This window comes from Paroedura picta, chromosome 2 (assembly GCF_049243985.1).
Source record: "Paroedura picta isolate Pp20150507F chromosome 2, Ppicta_v3.0, whole genome shotgun sequence".
NCBI classification, from domain to species: Eukaryota; Metazoa; Chordata; class Lepidosauria; order Squamata; family Gekkonidae; genus Paroedura; species Paroedura picta.
In genome coordinates, this window is record NC_135370.1 from 132091658 (window position 1) to 132109153 (window position 17496).

A 17496-nucleotide genomic window follows, 5' to 3' on the forward strand; every position below is an offset into this window, starting at 1 on the left:
CCTCTATCCAGCTGGTATCAGAGGTCATCAGTAGGAGCGACTTGCACCATCTCCACCCTGTGGCCAGGCCAGAAGCCAGACTGGAATGGATCAAGCGCCAAAGTTTCCATCAGGTATGCCAGGAACTGATCTGTAGCAGCCCTTTTAATCACCTTGCCCAGAAGCACAAGGTGTGAAATGGGAAGGTAATTGGCTGGGTCCCACAGATCAAGTAATGGTTTGTGAAAAGTGAAAAATAAAACTGTGGTATAACATTTCATACCTTAAGAATAGTTCAATTGTTATTGAAATGCTAAACAGTTCAGCAATTGTGCAGTGGTGATATTGTACAGCTCAGGTTGTTTTTACCTGAGCTGCATACATTGAGAGTATATACTCTCACCTTTTCAATATGTTTTTCAGAATTCTGAAGACACTTCTGTTGTTTTTCCTCCTGCATCTTGCGTTCATATATTCGAACACGGGCACAGGTCATCATACTTTCAAAATATAAGTACACAGGGTCTTTATCCTCGTCTCGAATCTATATGCCAAGATAAAAGAGCTTCAAAATAACTGACCACCTCATTACCATGGTACTCATTAATAAGCCAACTGTTTTAATGATATGCTGCCTCTCTGCTCCAATGGGCTTTCAAGGTGGCTAACAACACTAAAACAAAACTAATAGAACTACATTAAAAAGCAACAATGAACCCAGCAGCAATAACTAAAATAAATAAAAGCAATACCCTTTGGTGGTTAGAATGGCAAACGTTGCCCAATTTCTAAAATGCAACAGTTTGTAGCAGGCAAACATCTCTTGAGAAAAGGATGCAAAGGAAAAGACTCCTCTGTTGAAGATAATTTCAATCTGTTCACGTGGGAGAAGGTTAGAACTTCTGACAGTCTGAGTCCAACCATCACTTTAAACTGTGGCCAGAACCAAACTGAATGTCATCAAAGACCTTTTAGAACTGGGGAAAGTATAAAAAGTCCTGCTGAGGATTTGGCCACTGCATTATGGATATGAAGTTCTACCTTTTTCAAATCAGCATATAAAACTCACTACAGTGATGTTATATGTCTGTTTTTGTCTTCTAAATGGCCTATGGACCATTCACTAAAGACTGGCTGATAAGAAAAGACTGACTGATTACAATAATAATTGTAGATATTGCTAAAATGTGGCTAACAGTGGCAAGGTACTTTCCAGGAACAGCTGCAGCAATGCAGTATCTAATAGCACCCCAAGCTGTGAATCTGATCTGATAGATTTCAATATTGCCCCAAGACCTCTTCATAAAGAAATGCTTTCCCAAAGACATGTGGCTACCATATCAGTCTTAAAATTACATGAAGCTCTCTTAACTCTACCAACTTGTATTCAGTTGCAGACAAGAGAAACAAAACTGTTGGATTAACCTTTAAAAATTATTTGTTTACTTACCACTGGATTAGGTCTGGGTGTATACACTCTTGGCTTGACAACACTAGGAGCAGGCTTAGCTCTGTTGGGCACAGGCTTCTCAGGTGGTAAGACATCTATGGTAGGAAGTACTGCCAGTTTTGTGGGCTCAACTGTTGATGGCGTTGGGATGTAAACTGGTTCTGGATCCATCTCCCCATCTACTTTTACCCACAATGGAAAGTTCTTAACAGGTTTTTCTGGCTCCGTGTTACAGATTGCTAAAACAGATAGAGAAGTTTATTAGGGGGCTTATTTTCCTGTGAATGCTCTCAGCTACAATACATATTACAGAACGATTATTGGCTATAAATAAATCCTGGATAGGTACTTGTATAAGGTAAATGGTTGGATGCACTGAAGCTCAATCCACAAAAGACTGGCATGCTGTTGGTCAGTGCTTGAGAAATGAAGATTAAGCCTGTCCTCTCCCACCATTTTTGTTTACCTAGAATATATGAGGCTTCTGATGTCCAAAACTCTGTAACTTCTTCTACCGCACCTTATTGATTAAAGAGGCCAAAGCCTGAGCAAAACTAATGCATCAGAGGAAACAGTCTTCCAAACAAAATGTGTAGTGGTTAGGAGTGCAGACTTCTAATCTGGTGAGCCAGGTTTGACTCTGTGTTCCCCCCACATGCAACCAGCTGGGTGACCTTGGGCCACAGCACTGATAAAGCTGTTCTGACCAAGCAGTAATATCAGGGCTCTCTCAGCCTCACCTACCTCACATGGTGTCTGTTGTGGGGAGAGGAAAGGGAAGGCAAATGTAAGCCGCTTTGAGATTCCTTTGGATAGAGAAAAGTGGTATATAAGAACCAACTCTTCTTCAAATTGGTGTCTCTCCAAACCTCTTATTAACCTGGCAACATCATATAGGGATGTGATGGCCACCACATATAGTTGTGACTGAGCCCATGGAATTGTGGCCATTTGTTCTAGATCTGACTCAGGTAGGACATGGAGCTGTGGTATGCTGGCATCTCTATCGCCGCTGGAGATACACAGGTGGAGATCTCAGACCCAGCTTTTCTGGGCTTCTCCTGAAAGGCTGATGTTGGCTCAGGAGTGCCAATGAGGGTGTTCTGTTGTGGAGCCTATTTGCACTTTTGCTTTGCTTTTCCTTCTTCACTTGAGGCTCAAAGGAACCACGATGAGCCACAGGGGAATGCCACTGAGAACAGATCCACTGAGACACAGATTCAGCCTCGGTTAACTGCATAAGATAAAGCCATAACAGCACCAGCAGTAATATATTTTATTTATTTATTTGGATTTTTATACCGCCCATTCTTTACAGCTCTGGGCAGTTTGTTTTGTTTGTTGCACCAACACCTAAGTTGATAATGTGAAAGGACTTCTCAGCAGCTAAACTTCCCAGAGCTACAAAGCCCTAAGCTTGTCAAATGAAGCCACATCTAAAACTGTCTCATATTTTATAATTCCCTCTATGGAGGCCTGGTAGTAATATACATAACTAGTAATCAAGCCCGCTAGGCAAGGGAGCCCCCGGCAGTCGCGCACAGCCCAGCTGCCGGGGGCTCCCTTGGCTGGCGGCCTGACGCGACAAGAGGCGCGAAGCGCCTCTCGTCCGTCAGGCCGCTGGCAAGGAAGCAACTGCAAGCTGCGCTCTGTGCGGCTCGCAGTTGCTTCCTTGTCGGCAGGGCGGGAATCGGCCGGGCCAAGCGCCTGCCGATTGGCCCAGCCGATGGTTTGTCCGGAGGAAGGGGCCAATCCGCACCCTTCCTCATCCTGGACAGAGCCCGCCCTAACTCCTCCCACTAAGCCCTTACGGCTTTATTTAGTCCGCGGTGCCCACGGTGCCGCGGGCTGTGTTAAGATATTACTGTTCTACACTTTTATTTTCCCAATTTTAGGACAAATGCCGCTGAAGCAAACACTCCATTTTTATCTTTACATAAACTCTACAATGTAGGTTCATCCTAAATAATTGGTCCTAGGTCATCCTATAATTGTGATGGCAAAAAAACAGATCTGAACCCAAATTTCCATAACAACAGTCAAGCACTCAAACCACTCTGTCTTAAATGGCTATTAAAGAATTATGCATGCTCTGTAATACCATTTGCTGTTAGGCAATCAATCAGAAAAAATGTAATTTGATAGTTAGGAAAAAATGGTACTTTGACTTATTTCTAAACTACATTTAACAAACTCATCTTAAGTCCGTGACACTGAAGAGCACTTAAAAAAAAAAATTGGAAGCCTTTGTATGTTAGTGTTAATCCACAGTTAGTATGCTCAGAATTGCTCTTTAATTCTCATTAAAAACAATGGACCTTCAGCTGTGACTAAACCGTTGCACTTGTTCCAGTGAGATTTAGTTATAACTAACTTTAGTTGAATTGCAGTCCATATTATATTGATATTTTCTGGCCATAATTCTTGATAATTGTTACAATGGACTTTGCAATTTGCCAGAAGATGCCAACAGTAAAAGATCTTTTCTACATCATCTCTTGCCAGCAGCCCCTTCCAGCCCTGGGAAAGATGACTAATAGATCCATGGGTCAGGCGGCCACATTAGAAGCAGGAAAGAGATAAAATTGCCATGCTGCTTCTTCAGTAAGCAAGGCTAGTACTTGTGGAAGAGGCAGGAATCGGCAGCTTTGTTCTCTTTTTCCAGACTCAATGCCTATTAGTCAAATTAAACCGCAAGACTCTGAGAATCAACTTTCCTGAGGGCTAGAAGGGCACACACAGAGGGGACCAGATATGTACCCGGAGAAATCCCACTGCAGAAAGGAAGTGACTTTGAAGCTGTTGCCCACTACTTACTATATTCCATCTTCTTTTTTCTTTTCTTATCTTTCAGTTTCTCTTGCTCTTCTTCTTTTTCTGTTTCCTCCAATTGCTCTTGTTCCTTCCCATGATGCAACCAGTGCTTTCCAGGCAGAGACTTTTCCAGGATCTTCTTGCGCTTGGAACCTCCTTTCACTAGGACCACTTTTCTCTTTAAACATGTGCAGCCAAACATGCAATCTGGCTTTTGGCAGTGTGTAGGCTGGCGTTTCTCAAGAGCCAGACTAGAACAGATACATCCCAGCCGGCAAAAATCATTGTTGCATGGTGGTGCTTGTTTTTTGATGATTTTGTGGATAGGCTTGTTTTTGAGTGATGCCTGAAAGAATTTAGGCATTATTTGCAAAAATTCAGAAAAATAACTATATACAAAAGAATGAAAAGAAATTACCAGAATACAGGGTCCTGAAATAAAATATTTAGTTTGCTTTAATTATGAATACATGCACAGTAAATATAACAAAAAATTTAACTCTTTACCGTGCCTAGGAGATGACATCTCTCTAGATTTTTAAAAAATTAAATAACAGCCAGGGTTCTAGCTGCCAAGCAACTATTTTCACACACCCAGGAGAGTTCTGGACTCCTTGTTTCTTTAACAGCAATTTCCCAAAATGAAAGGCAAGGGATTTATTGGAGTGTGTGATAATAGTACAGGCTAGGAGGGATGGCTTCTTATTCAAAGAAAAATCCAAAATCATAGTGAATCATTGCAAACTTGTGTGTACAACGCTTCTTGAATAGATTTTGGGATTTCATCTTTTTATTTTAATCTGATGATACTACTCTAGCAATAATAGTGAAGGAAATATGAATACTGCACAAAGTATATAGTTCTTTTTTTAAAGACTGTATAGAATTATCAGATAGATTTCATCAATATGTAGGTCATGGTTCTCTTTTAGTCACATGTAAACAAAAATATAGGATCAGCTGCACAGAAATGTGACTGTGCATTGTGTACAAATGAAATTATTAGATATACTCTTAGATGTACATCTCATTTACTCCTATCTTATCCAGCAAGCAATATGCTCAAGTTTTTGACTGCTAGATCAGGACAGTAGCAGTTTTAATAACAGAAAACCAGCATTGCTGGATCAGATCAATAGTCCATCTTCTCCAGCACAGCGTTTCTTACAATGGTCAACCAGATGCCCCTGTGAAGTATAAAATTAAGCACAAATGCCAAAATATGCTCCAAATGTTGCCAGCTGTAACTTGTGCACTACTTTGAAAAACTGTTTCCATTTAGCCATTGTGCCTAAAACCATTAATGGACCTATCCTCCACAAATACTTTGTGTGAAATGCTCTAAACCAGAAGCATCACATTTTGTGATAATCCTTACCATTTTTCCCATTAATATTTGTGAAAAGCCCCGGTGGGCGGAGCACTGCCCAGGACACACGTTCGGTGTCCAGCCTGTGCTTCTGCCCACACAGGGCAATTCGGGTGCGCCCAGCAAACCTGGGCTTGACCGGATTGAGACGCCACACACTGCCTTGCCAACAATGGCAGCGCTGCTCCACAGCCGGCCCTTACCCACTGCCCAGCCACGCCGCAAGGTTGCCGTCCTGCCCAGCTGTCTCCAAACGTAATGCCTGCCACCAACAGCCGCCCGCCCACCATCACACCCAGCTGCTGGATTGAACCTCGGCCCGGATGCCATGGCCGCTCCAGGTACGCTGCCAGCCATCCCCTCCATTGGGGCCCTCCACTAGCGCCCACTGCATTCCTGGACGCAATGGGCTTTCATGCTAGTAAGTAATATAAGTACACTTTGTTTGTATGTTAATAGTGTACTGCCCATCAGTTCAAGAGTAGAACATTTTAACTACTTTCTCTATACCATGTATCAATTTATCTAATTCTCAACATGGCTGTGCCTGTTGATACTTAAAATCTATGGATAAGACCACATGTAAGAGGATTTTTCCCCAAAACTTTGTTTCCAAGCTACTGTTGTGCCATCAACACACACTATAACTCCACATTTATCTGTCCACAGTAAATCTGCTACATAATCTTGCTCAGTGATATGTCGAAGGTCACTTGAAAGTGACCAATCCCTTTCTAAGCAATTACAAACACTTCTCTGCTTTGAGAAGATAAAATGACAGCATTCCTTCTCTTTCACTACAGGGGCACACATATGCTCTTACTCTGGATGGGAAAGAGCTGTGCCACTGACGCTTTTTCCCTGCTATTTGCCTCTTCCACAGAATATACAGAAGTAGCCACAATATCCCAGCCCTGCAGGGCAAGTCTGAAATTGGGATGGTGGCTTGCAGTACAGTCCCACAGATAAAAAGATTCCATACTGAAGCACAGCAGACTCACTCTAGAACAACAGGGTAACTTTCATTCAGGCTGCCATTTTCTGACTGCCTCCCCAACCAGGCCACTTTTTTCTGACTGGTAGTTTCCAGCGGTCTTGACAAAGTAAGTAACTTGCAGAAATAAAATTAAACTCCCCCCCCCAATCAATAATGTTATGACATTATAGTAGACCATACACTGAACATGAGTCAGCAGTGTGACTCGGTGACTAAAAAGGAAATGGGAATTTGGGAAATGGGAATTTGGGCTGTATCAAATGGAGTATCGTGTCCAGATCACGGAAGGTGATGGTATCGCTTTACTCTGTTCTGGTTCAGCCTCACTTGGAGTACTGTGTTCAGTTTTGGGCACTCCAGTTGAAGAGGGATGTACACAAACTGGAGCGTGTCTAGAGGATGGTAAGGAGTTTGGAGGCCAAGACGTATGAAGAAAGATTGGGGGAGCTTAGACTGTTTAGCCTGGAGAGGAGACAACTAAGAAGGGATCTGATAACCATCTTCAAGTATTTAAAAGGCTGCCGTATAGAGCAGTGGTCCCCAACCTCTTTATCACCGGGGACTGGTCAACGCTTGACAATTTTACTGAGGCCCAGGGGGGGGGGCACCTGAGCCCCTGCTCCACTTGCTTTCCCGCTGGCGCCCCTGACTTCCCACCACCCACTGGGGGGCACTGCCAGCAGCAGCTGCACAGTGCCATGCCGAGGGGGAGCCCCAGCCATTGTGGCCGCTGGAGAGCACCAAAGGTGAGCCAGCAGCAGTGTGGCAGGGCAGCCCCCGAGGCAGCAGCTGGGGAGGAGGATGAGGAGAAGCCGCGGCCCGGTACCGACTGATCCACGGACCGGTAATGGTCCCCGGATCAGGGGTTGGGGACCACTAATATAGAGGATGGAGCAGAGTTATTCTCTCTAGCCCCAGAGGGACAGACCAGAACCAATGGGATGAAATTAATTCAAAAGAAATTCCATCTAAATACCAGGAAGAAATTCCTGACAGTTAAGACCGGTTTCTCAGTGGAACAGGCTTCCTCGGAAGGTGGTGGGTTTTCCATCTTTGGAAATTTGGAAATTTTTAAACAGAGGCTAGATAGCCATCTGACGGAGACTCTGATTCTGTAAATGCTCAAGGGGGTGGCAGGTTACAGTGGATGAACGATAGGGATGTGAGTGTCCTGCATAGTGCAGGGGGATGGACTAGATCAGTGGTCCCCAACCTTTTTATCACAGGGGACCGGTCAACGCTTAACAATTTTATTGAGGCCCAGGGGGGGTAGGCTTTTGCCGAGGGACGTCACCACCGCCGCCTGAACCCCCACTCCGCTTGCTTTCCTGCTGGCGCCCCTGACTTCTTGCTGCCCACTGGGGGCGCTGCCAGCAGCAGCTGCGCAATGCCATGCCGAGGGGGAGCCCCAGCCATGGCGGCTGCTGGAGAGCACCAAAGGTAAGCCGGCGGCAGAGTGGCAGGGCAGCCCCTGAGGTAGCAGCTGGGGAGGATGAGGAGGAGTTGCGGCCCGGTACCGACTGATCCATTGACCAGTACCGGTCCCTGGACCGGGGGTTGGGGACCACTGGACTAGATGACCCATGAGGTCCCTTCCAACTCTATTATTCTATGAGATAAAATGAATAGAATATCTACACTTAATGGCACTTCCCTGAATTTCTTGCCTCAACTGAACATCTGCAGCACAAAACAAGGCATCTCAGATATAAATTAAGACAATGGACAAATTCTTTGCCACATTAAGTCTAACAAAGTAAGATACAAAGAACTAACAATTTCGGCAACTTACCTGAGCTGTGAGTAGAGTTGTGAGAGACAAGTCTGCTCGTTCTTCAGTAATATAGGTACGTGGTTTGCCATCCCACAATGCACAATCCTCCAAGTCCATCAACTTCAGCTGTGTCTTTGATAAACTTGGTGGACGATTATTCTGCTGCTGCTGTGCCTGACGCACAGGAATTTGTTTTCCTTGCACTGCTTCATCTGTGTTCAGTGCCATGAGATCATCTGCCTCAGCTGTGTTACTACCTGGCTGAGATTTAGTGATTTTGTCTTGTGAAATTGATAAGCTGCGTTTCTGCTTTGTTGCAAAAGTTGGCTTTCCTTTGCCTCTAGAAAGTGTTTGTTTTTTATTCTTAATTTTCTTTCTTTTCTTTCTAGAGACTGAAGGCACAGAAAGAGGCTTGAAAGTATAAGGGTCAGATGGAGAAATGGTGGATTGCTTTTTTAGAACACTATCTAGTGTCCGGACATAGCTGGTGCTTTTAGTTGGAAGCTGGTAAACCACAGGACCACTGGATGTGCTAGGAGAGAATCCCAAGTTTGTTTCCATCAGCTTCCCTTCATTTTCCAAGTATTCATCAAGCTTGTCACTGCAGAAAGCTGATCGGTTCTTCAAAGAACCTTCTAAAATGCTACCTGAAAAATCACATAAATCAACTTTAGATAAAGAATACTGCCCACATCACTATGAGAGACTGCTGGGTAAATTCTGTTTATTATATAATGCTGATGCTTTCAGAATATGTATTCTAAACTGTAAAAACTTTAAGAATTGTTACATAATAACCACTGAAATAGCAAACATTTCCCCATTATCACAGAGCTAGGGAAAGATACTGACTAGACATACTCTGAGAGGGAAATTATGAACAACTTTTGACTTTCAAGGGCTACAAGTAAGTCCAAGATTAGATTTCTCTTTTGGCATAACAATAAATGTGGTAACTTCAGGTAACTTGAGAGTTTTAACAAGACAAATAACAAGAACCCAGAACAAAAGAAAACATGGAACTGTATCTAGTGGCTGGTGGCTCACTTCACAAGATCAAGTGTGGGACAGTGTAATAACCCTCAATAGGAACAATTATAATCTGGCAAGTATGTGAGGAAAAAGGGATTAAATCATGTAAAAATTGAACTAAATTATAGCTATTAACTGAAAACTCTTATTTTTTTAATTCTAAACCTCTATATTATACAATAGTACTTGACCCTTATTCCTGTTTGTAAAAAAATAGCTTAATTAAGCACACTTTATCAGGATCTAACTGAATTTAGATCATTTGTTACAAAATAAACTAGACCCTACAATTCTGCTAAGGGAGGAACCTTCCAGCAGCAGAAGGAACCATACGTGACCAAAGATATTCCTACTTAGCACAACATAATCAAAGGATCCAACTTAATCAGTAGCAGAATAATCCTGGATAACTGAATATACTACATGACAATTCAGCCTAAGGGTCAAATGCCTGAACTACAAGATTGCATTAGTGTCTGATCCATATTTAATAACTACAAGATTTCCTGATTTGGGCTTCTATTTCTTCCTGCGCATAGTGAATTAGGAACATAACTAGACAAATATCCTCTAGATTGGCTACAGTCACCTCCATTTTTAATAGAACAGCTGTCACACAAAGACTGCTTGTTTCTGGGTTTCATTTATTTTCTCTCTACAGTATCTAAACACCCCAAAGTGCAATGGCTTGGACAAGCTGAATCAAACAAACACAAAGGAATCATCTCCATCAACAAATCAACGGCTTCCTTTCTTGAATGATGCTGTACTCAACTATCTTCAAATCCTAACATAAAACAGTTGTCTTTGTCATAGTTTCTTCTACAAACACTAACAATGCTTTAAGGAAGAACAAAATTCTATATGACAGAATATTAGGAAAAGAACTGAAAACAAAACAGTCCTATCATAATGCCCTTGGACAAAATACAGTCACATTTAGAATATTATATGCTGTTCTGATAATTTTACTGAAATTAAAATCATTAAGGGGTTGGAGCAACTTTCCTGTACAAAAAAGATACAAAGTGGGGGTTTTAATTTTAGAGAAAATATTATTGAGGGGAGAAACATGACAGAGGTTTATAAAATTATGCATGGAGTCGAGAAAGTGGAGCAAGAATGCAATCTGACTAGTAAAGATGAAGTAATTAAACTCTAAAGTTTATCAGGGATGAGAAATGAGAATTCTCTAAAGGATCTCAGGAATGTGATAGAAAATTATATCCAAAGAGCTCCAGCAGAAAGCACAAAAAGCAGCATTTTAAATATTCCAAGAACCTGTTACCAATTACACACTAACACTGAATATTAACATCATAGGAAGGCCTTGTCCTCTGTGCCCTGTTTGTGGCCCCTCCATAGGAACTATTGCCCCTCCAACCCAAAAGAGGAACATCTTAGATATTTCTTACCTTCAGTTTTTGAAGAAGTATGTAACTTCCCTCGCCATCCCTTTATTTTTGTGAAGTCATTTGTCTTCCCAGTTCTAGAAACAAACAGAAGCCCAGCATCTGGTGGGGGGAGACAGTTTCGCTATTAGGGATACTATGAAAAATGTACATTAACCATGCAGTCCTCAAGTTACACTGTTCCAATAAAAAGTCAATAGAATTAAAAGGGTGTAACTCAGTTTTGAGTGCCATTGTACATACAGCAAATTTTAATATAACAGTAGTTACACACAAGCTGTCACAGGTACGTGGGACACATACCTACTCTGGAGTTCTTTAATCCATCCCCCCTTCCCCACCCACCCTCCCTCACAAATACACACACACAAACCCCTTCCCTCCGCACTTCCACATCTCCCAGCTCTCCTTTGCTCTTCCTTCCCCGACCTACTCCCTGATCCCCCTCCAGACATACACACACACACGCACACAAAGAGTCTTTCCCCTTCCTCCTTACCTCTTCCTCCCAGGAGGCCTCGACCTCCTTCAGCCTGGAGGGCAGTGCCTGGGCTTGCGCTTGCATCACAGCTTGTGCGCCAGCCCCTAGAGGCCTGGAGGGCAGCTGCCTTGCCCCAGGAAACTGCATGGTTTCAACCCCCAGAGACCTCCCCACCACCCAGACTCCATGTTCACTCTTGCCTCCCCCACTTTCCTCACCTTCGCAGCGGCACTGGCCCATCTCGCCATTGTGCTGCCTTGCCACCACACTACCCTGTGACTGCACAGACCTCCTCAGGCAGTGCAGCAGTGGCCCAGTCTCCTCCTGCAACGGCCAGTGCTACCCCAGCTGCCGCCTCCTGCAACTGTCCTAGCCGCTTCTGGTGCACTCATTGGGGTGGGGCTACGGACGTCATGTCCATACCCATTTCCATCCCAGAAGCCGCACCAGAAGATGTGTTCCACATCAAAAATCACTGTTTCTAATCTTCTGAGAATACACCTTGGAAAACAAACCAGATCAAGCTCATATATTCACTAAATAAACAAATCCCCTTATTAGTCATAACCTGATGCCATTCGGAGCCAAACACTGTTATAGAGCAATCATAAGTATGTATATTCAGAATCGTACTCAAGTCCAAGCAATGAAATTTATTCTCAGGGAAAATGTTTTTAGGATTGCACTACTGGATCCATAGTATGTAACTATATATATGAATTTACCCTCATAACAGCCAACAAGACTTAACCACTCAGTTTAATGTTAATACGTTCCTTTTAAAAGCTCCTACCTTTATGTCCCCCAAAGAGCTTTAAGATCTGCAGACCAAAATCTGCTCAGGAACCCTGGTCCCAAGGAGATTAAATTGGCCTTAATCAAGGCCAGGACTTTTTCAGCGCTGGCGGAACACTATCAAATGAAATCAGAGCCCTGTGGCTCTTAATCATTTTTGCAGCTAATCATTATGAAGCTATTCCACCAGGTCTATGGTTGAGGCAAAGATGACATCTGGCCTCCCTGCCAGAAATCCATCAAATTTACTCCAGTTAAATGACCCTCCCCCTGCCCCTTCTTGCAGGGTAGCAAAAAACAGGCAACAGGTGGTAAAAACTTTAATAGTTTTAATTAACTAATCTAAGTTTGTATATTGAATTTTACTCTATTTATGTATTCTCGTTTTGTTGTAACCTGCCCTGAGTTGCGAGAGAGAGGATGGGTAATAATATAAATACAATAAATAAAATTGTAATATTTTTTAAAAATCAAATTTGCTTTATCCTAATCCAGCTGTTTCAAACATTTTTTCAGAGATTTACTCTACAACTAAAGCTCTACAACTACATCTGCAGAAAAAGATGTGACCTTACCAGCAGAGCAGGAATTGGTCCCCAGAGTTTTCCACAAAGGACATTCACTTGAATAACTTAGTGGCAGCTGCACACCTAAGTATTTCAGGTCAATACTCATTGTTGGGTCCACAAAATTCAACTTTAGTCCCACTATAAAAAGGAAATGACACCAGTAAGTATATACAATTTTGAAAACAATGATAATATGAAGCTAGATAAACGATAGAGCAAGATCCTTTCTCTAGACCAGCACTAGACTATGCAAAGAAAAATCTACTGTCTTAGGAACATTTGATATTTGAATATGTTTGTGCACACTGATTAAATAAAAAAATTACCAGCCTGTATCTAAATACACAGTTAATAACATTGAAGTGCCCTTACATTTTTAAAGAGTGGTTTCCTATCATAAACATGGTTTTAAAAGTGTAGAAGTGGTAATGTGCTGTGTAATCTGACCTGGATGACCTCTACCCCAACCTTCTGCTGACAGAAGGAATCAAAGTGACCTTTTAAATCATGGGTAGTCAAACTGCGGCCCTCCAGATGTCCATCAAACGCTGGCAGGGGGTCATGGGAATTGTAGTACGTGGACATCTGGAGGGCTGCAGTTTGACTATCCCTGTTCTAAATGATGCTACTATATAACATTTCAGATGTCAACCTTTGGGTACAGAAAATAGTTTATCACCCAAGACTTTGCTCTCAAGGTAAAGATCAACCTTCTTTCAGCATCAGGAGACTGTGTAAATGTCAACTCCTCCCAATACTACAAATCATCAGTCAGCTTCCCTCTGAAATTGGGCCCTGAAACAAATTCTTTATCTATCCAAAGCATTTCCTATGCAACTCTGGTTTCCCACAAAAGTCAGATTTTGGGATTTCCATGATATCCTGAGACAGGTTGTCTCCTACTGAACACTTGGGGGGGGGGGGAGCAGGGGCTGTTAAGGGCAAGGAGAAGTAGACACAGTGCAGGAATGCGAGCCAGTGAGCAGGTAATATGATATCTCTTCCCCCTCCTCATGGGCTTCCACTTGCATGTTTACAGTAAATAACATTACACCATTGAAAGGGCAATTGGTAAGGGAGGTAAATTCCCATCCTGTTGCCAACTCCACCTTCCCTCTACAATACAATGGACCTTTCTATCATATCTTTTCTGGAAAACATTTTTATTTCTAAAACGATCAGGAATTCAATGAGATAGCCAGACAGGGAGAGGGAAGAAGATATTCTTTATACTTGGCTTGCCTAAGGCCCTCCCAGTTTCCTCCGATTTATTTTAACTACCAGGGAGAAAAACACATGACATAAATACAGAATCATATTCCAAATAAATTCTCCATATGCAAACCCATAAACTATTCACAGGGAAAGAGATGCCAACTCTTTATGATGTCTTTATGATCTCCTGTGAGCCTTCTGAAGTGGGATGACATTAAGTGCACTCCCTCTACAGTATACCTAGCCCATGACCAGGAGGAAAGTAATCCTTCCTCACCGCACTAATAATTGGGAATTTAATACAATTACATGACACATAAAGGAATTTCTTTTAAAGCAGCCCATATGGAAAGTATGAAACACTCAGGAGATATTTTAATGTATTAGCTATTTTAATGAGCAAGAAATAATCTTTGAACAAGGGGAACAGGATGCACAACAGCAGATTTTAAAATAACGACTGACAATCTAGTTCCCCCCAACCAACTCTGGTCACTTGAGTACTCACAGAGGAAGTGAGGTTAAGGAAGCCTGGAAAATCTACATGTATGTTTCCCGATTTCCAACAACTAAAAAGGGGGAAATGTAGTGGAGATCTGTATTTAAACAAGACCGATCACTGATCCCTTTAAATAATAGCAGGCAACAGAAAAAACAGTAGACAAAAATTCTGCATAAGATTTTTTAAAGGATTCTGTCTGCAGTTCAAGGTTAGGCATATGTGATTATTAGAGAGGGAGTACATTCCCAGTAGGTCAGGAAAACATTATCTTGTTACCATTTAATTTCATTTCACAACTGAATGACTGGACTTTAACAAGAACTTTTTGCAGGAACTGCATTAAGTCTGAAAACAAAGAAAGTGGCAACCTGCAGAAGTCCTGGAATTTTATATCAATGTAAATAACAGCATCCACAGACATGCGTAACACAATATCTACCTTCCTGAAGACTGGGATGTATCACTTGCTTGTACTTAAAAGACTTCAGATCTTCCAACAGCTCTTTTTCTAGTTGCTGTATCCTCTGACCATCTGTCAAATAATAAATATCTAAGTATTGTTAACATAACTGCACTGCTTCTGATTCACTCATCTATGTGCTCTCCTCATTCTTCTTCAGTGCTCCCACATACCACCAAAGATGTAAAATATCAAAAAATATTGAAGGTGCCGGGGGGTCCACCAGTTTCTGCCTCACCTTCTGATGCTTTCCCCCCTTCAATAAGTTAGGGCAATAAGCTATTTTCTACCCAATCTATAGGCATCTATAGGCATGTATGTCACAATGGTTTACAGGAGAAGTGAAAAGATCAACCACAATGCCCTGTGCGCATCCCTCATGAAGATTAGGTATCCTTCTAAGTGCAGAAATGAATTTTGGATTTAAGATATATATATGCAACAATATGCCCACTTTCTCTTTCAAAGAATTTCTCTTATTCTAAAAGAGAAAATATTTTATAGGAGTTTATTCAGCGCTCCCCAAAATTGCCAGGTTTTTGACTGGAAGAACAGGAAAAAAGCCATAGAAAACAAGTCCCTCCTCCCTAATTCTTCGGGTTTTTTCCTCCAGCCTTTACTTTTCTATCCACCACACTGGCCAAGACTCAGAAGAAAAAACAACCATGGAATTGTAGTGGCATGTGGCAACTCAGTGTGCAGCAGAGGTCAAAAAAGACAAAAACTGTGCTGGTGTGAAGAACTGAAAATAAACCACCCAATGCTGTAAATGCTCCTGTACAAATCTATGGTGCAGTGTAGTTCCCATCACTGTATCGCAAAAAGATATTACAGAACAAGAATTGCAGAATAGGGCAACCAAGATTATTAAGACAGGGCTCAAGAAATCCCAGGTGCCAGGCCACAAAGGGGCCTAAGAAATTCCATTATGGTATCTGGTATTTTCAGCAATAACTTCATAGTCATGTATTTTGGCAATCCTCAGTGGAAGTACAATGCTTATTTATAATTTCATATCAGAATACATTATTGCTGGGAGGGGGAATGCAAGCATGTGAGGTTTATGTCATCGTTTGTATAAATGTTAAGGATACACCATTTGGTGGTGGTAGAGGAACACATTACTGAATCAGTTGCCTCCTATACTGGCTCCAGCTAACTTAAATGAAGCTTTTAAAAGTAATAACAAAGTGAATCAGAATCAGAGAATTGGAAGGTACCTCCAGGGCTATCTAGTCCAACCCCCTGCACAATGCAATAGGGAGAAGTTAAGTTAATGGTAGAGGATAGGTTTTTGCTACAGTGACAGCTAGGTTACACTTTTGTCATAACTTGAATAAAATCTCAAGGATGTATGAAGAGTTTAGGATTAAGTTTTGTGATAGTAATATTACAAAAGCCAAAGAAAATAAATCAAAGCCTGGAGTAAGTGGTTGGAGCACCTTCCATATGACAGAAATATAACAGAGGTTTGCAAAACTGTGCATGGGTTGGGGCAAATGAATACAGAGCACTTTTTCTCCTTCTCCTATAACATTAGAACTCAGGGGCACCCAATGCAGTTGATGGGCAATAGATTCCAGACAGACAAAATGAAGGTTTCTTTTACTTGCAGCCATTGATAGACCTATCCTCAACAACTCTGATTCTCTATCAAAGGAATCAGTGCTTGTAACCATCACCGTGTCCTCTAGCAGTGAATGCCACAATTTAGTAGTTACTCATTAAGTGGAGAAGAATTCCCATTCAGAGGCAGTACATCTTTGAATACTAGTGCTAGTAGGAATCATGAAAGAAAGGCATTTTAAAGGCCATCTGCTGACCCTCTACAGCATCTAGTAGGCCACTGTGAGAACTAGACTGACTACTGCTCTGATTCAGCAAAGCTTATGTTCATATCTGAACCCAGAAAGCTGTAGTAAATTTCACTGTTTTGTTATTTTCCTTAGCCAAACAGGGCTAATGTAAATTGTTTGCATTCTCACTCCTGTGCTTAGAAGTAAGTTTTAATACTGTACACAAGAACCTCAGCCTGCATGCGGTTTGTATTACTATAGTTCTCAGCATCAGAACAGGCTTGCAATTAAGTCGCAGAGGAAGAAAAAATAGACAATCATCTTTACGCTAATGTTCAGCTTGATGATCTCAATTAAACAGATAATCTCAGGGTCAAAATAACACAATCCTTCCCCTGGCTTTCCCAAGTACATCCACAAGAGTATCTTTTCAAGGAGGAGAATAAAATGGAGAGAAACTGTCTCTTTAACCCGTTCTTCTCTTGCAGTTGTCCTTATGAAAAAAAATCATTTGATATCCATTTATCCCTGCTAGGGAAGAAGTACAGTACTGTTTCTTACCCAATAAACTGTTCAGAGGTGACAGAGGGAATGGGTTAAAGAGTCCTTCTCTTCCAATACTACTCTCCCTCCTTGAAAAAGCAACTCCAGCTTGGCGTAGTGATTAGGAGTGCAGACTTCTAATCTGGCGAGCCAGGTTCAATTCTGTACTCCCCCACATGCAGCCAGCTGGGTGACTTTGGGCTCGCCATGGTGCTGACCGAGCAGTGATATCAGGGCTCTCCCCTGAGGATAATAATCAAGGCTCTCTCAGCCTCACCCACCTCACAGGGTGTCTGTTGTGGGGAGAG

At 42.0% G+C, this 17496-nt stretch overlaps 1 protein-coding gene across 10 annotated transcripts in view; it reads right to left on the bottom strand.

Moving 5' to 3' along the window:
* LOC143830368 (MAX gene-associated protein-like) overlaps positions 1–17496 on the bottom strand; it is a 62919-nt gene that overhangs the window by 30009 nt on the left and 15414 nt on the right. For all 10 annotated transcript variants that reach the window (XR_013228432.1, XR_013228431.1, XM_077322797.1 and 7 more), the window contains 7 exons: positions 14829–14921; positions 12679–12810; positions 10831–10929; positions 8402–9030; positions 4247–4589; positions 1430–1668; positions 383–523 (listed from right to left, as the gene is read on the bottom strand). Coding sequence is in view for 8 of the 10 variants with exons in the window: in XM_077322797.1 (XP_077178912.1) it covers positions 383–523; positions 1430–1668; positions 4247–4589; positions 8402–9030; positions 10831–10929; positions 12679–12810; positions 14829–14921 (1676 nt within the window). In the remaining 2 variants the exon portion in view is untranslated. The remainder of the gene's footprint in view (positions 1–382; positions 524–1429; positions 1669–4246; positions 4590–8401; positions 9031–10830; positions 10930–12678; positions 12811–14828; positions 14922–17496) is intronic.